Below are 1,288 nucleotides of genomic sequence, written 5' to 3'. Positions count from 1 at the left end.
ACTTTCATTTTTCTCAAAATGTCCAACTCAAAGAGCTCAATCACCAAGCGCATAGAGGCTTTTTCGCATGATGCGCTCTACAAATCCAACTATTATTATTATTATTATTATTATTATTATTATTTGATGATGATGATGATGATGATGATGATTATTATTATTATGATGATGATGATGATGATGATGATGATGATGATGATGATGATGATGATGATGATGATGATGATGATGATGATGATGATGATGATGATGATGATGATGATGACCGAAGTCCGTTTTTGGTATACTAAATATGCCTCGAGGCGCATAACCAGATATCAACAGAAATTATCAATCCGCGAGTGGTGCATGATGGGATTTATTGCGGGCCGCTAAAATTATTAAAATCAACATAATTTGTCTCTTTTTACCTGTTTATAGGCTAATACACTGTATCACAGTACCAAATATATGTTTCGTGTATAGTAAAGGACCCAACAACGGTAGAAATATGGAAATTAACTCGTTGAAAATTTGCAGACACTGGGTCTTTAATAACCCTTTCAAAGCTTTTTTTTACTCGTTTACAGTTAACACTAATTACTATGTGCCCTAAAATGGCTGGAGCTAAAAACACTCAAGAATCATCGAGTCTATTTACATTACAAAACCACAAACATCGGATTATCATACTGGTCCTTCTATTTTATGTGGAGCCTAATGGTAAGCATTACATACCGTACTTATTAGTTATTCTAAGCAATAGGCATAGGCCTATGGTTATGTAGAATAATAAGTGTGTGTACATCAGAAAGGCGTAATCCCCGTTTTCCCGCTTTGGCTGTGTCATGTGATTTATTCTAGCAAGAAACCCCCCAACAATGAGCGCTACAGCCATTAACACTGCCAGTTGATCATCAAACATAGGTCTACTTACTGAATATTTAAGCGTCTAATTCAAACATCAAATACAGGTCTACTTATACGGAATTTTTAAGCGTATAACAATATTATATCTTAACAGTGCGGTCTCACTTGAAAAGTTTTTTGGCCTCTTTGGACTTAGTTTATATTATTTGAAGCCTATTTTAAATTTTAAACCAGTCTTGCTCTTCTTCATTCATTAATGAATTTAGTTCTAAAGAAGGCCAGAGGACTGGTCGAAAATTTCTTTGAAAATAAATAAGAGTCCACATGACTCGTTGCTATAATTTCAAGAACACAGCGTGGATTTACGATGAATTGAAAAGTAAAACTGAAAAAAAGAGAAAAAACTCAGCCTCAACCTGGCTCGAATCCGGGACCTGTC

General features: G+C 34.8%; 1 protein-coding gene across 2 annotated transcripts in view; it reads left to right on the top strand.

The window, feature by feature from the left end:
* The first annotated feature begins 568 nt into the window (after positions 1 to 568).
* The window catches only part of LOC117125431 (neuronal growth regulator 1-like), a 9,686-nt gene continuing 8,966 nt past the window's right edge, over positions 569 to 1,288 (top strand). Inside the window, exon 1 of one of the 2 annotated variants that reach the window (XR_004448137.1) lies at positions 569 to 702. Coding sequence is in view for 1 of the 2 variants with exons in the window: in XM_033271964.1 (XP_033127855.1) it covers positions 585 to 702 (118 nt within the window). In the remaining variant the exon portion in view is untranslated. The remainder of the gene's footprint in view (positions 703 to 1,288) is intronic. The other variant, XM_033271964.1, reaches the window with a different exon arrangement.

Source organism: Anneissia japonica, unplaced genomic scaffold (genome assembly GCF_011630105.1).
Source record: "Anneissia japonica isolate Jap-2015-1 unplaced genomic scaffold, ASM1163010v1 scaffold76893_len15479_cov98, whole genome shotgun sequence".
Classification (NCBI taxonomy): domain Eukaryota; kingdom Metazoa; phylum Echinodermata; class Crinoidea; order Comatulida; family Comatulidae; genus Anneissia; species Anneissia japonica.
Note: the sequence above shows the minus strand (reverse complement) of the source record. Positions and strands in the feature narration are given on the sequence as shown.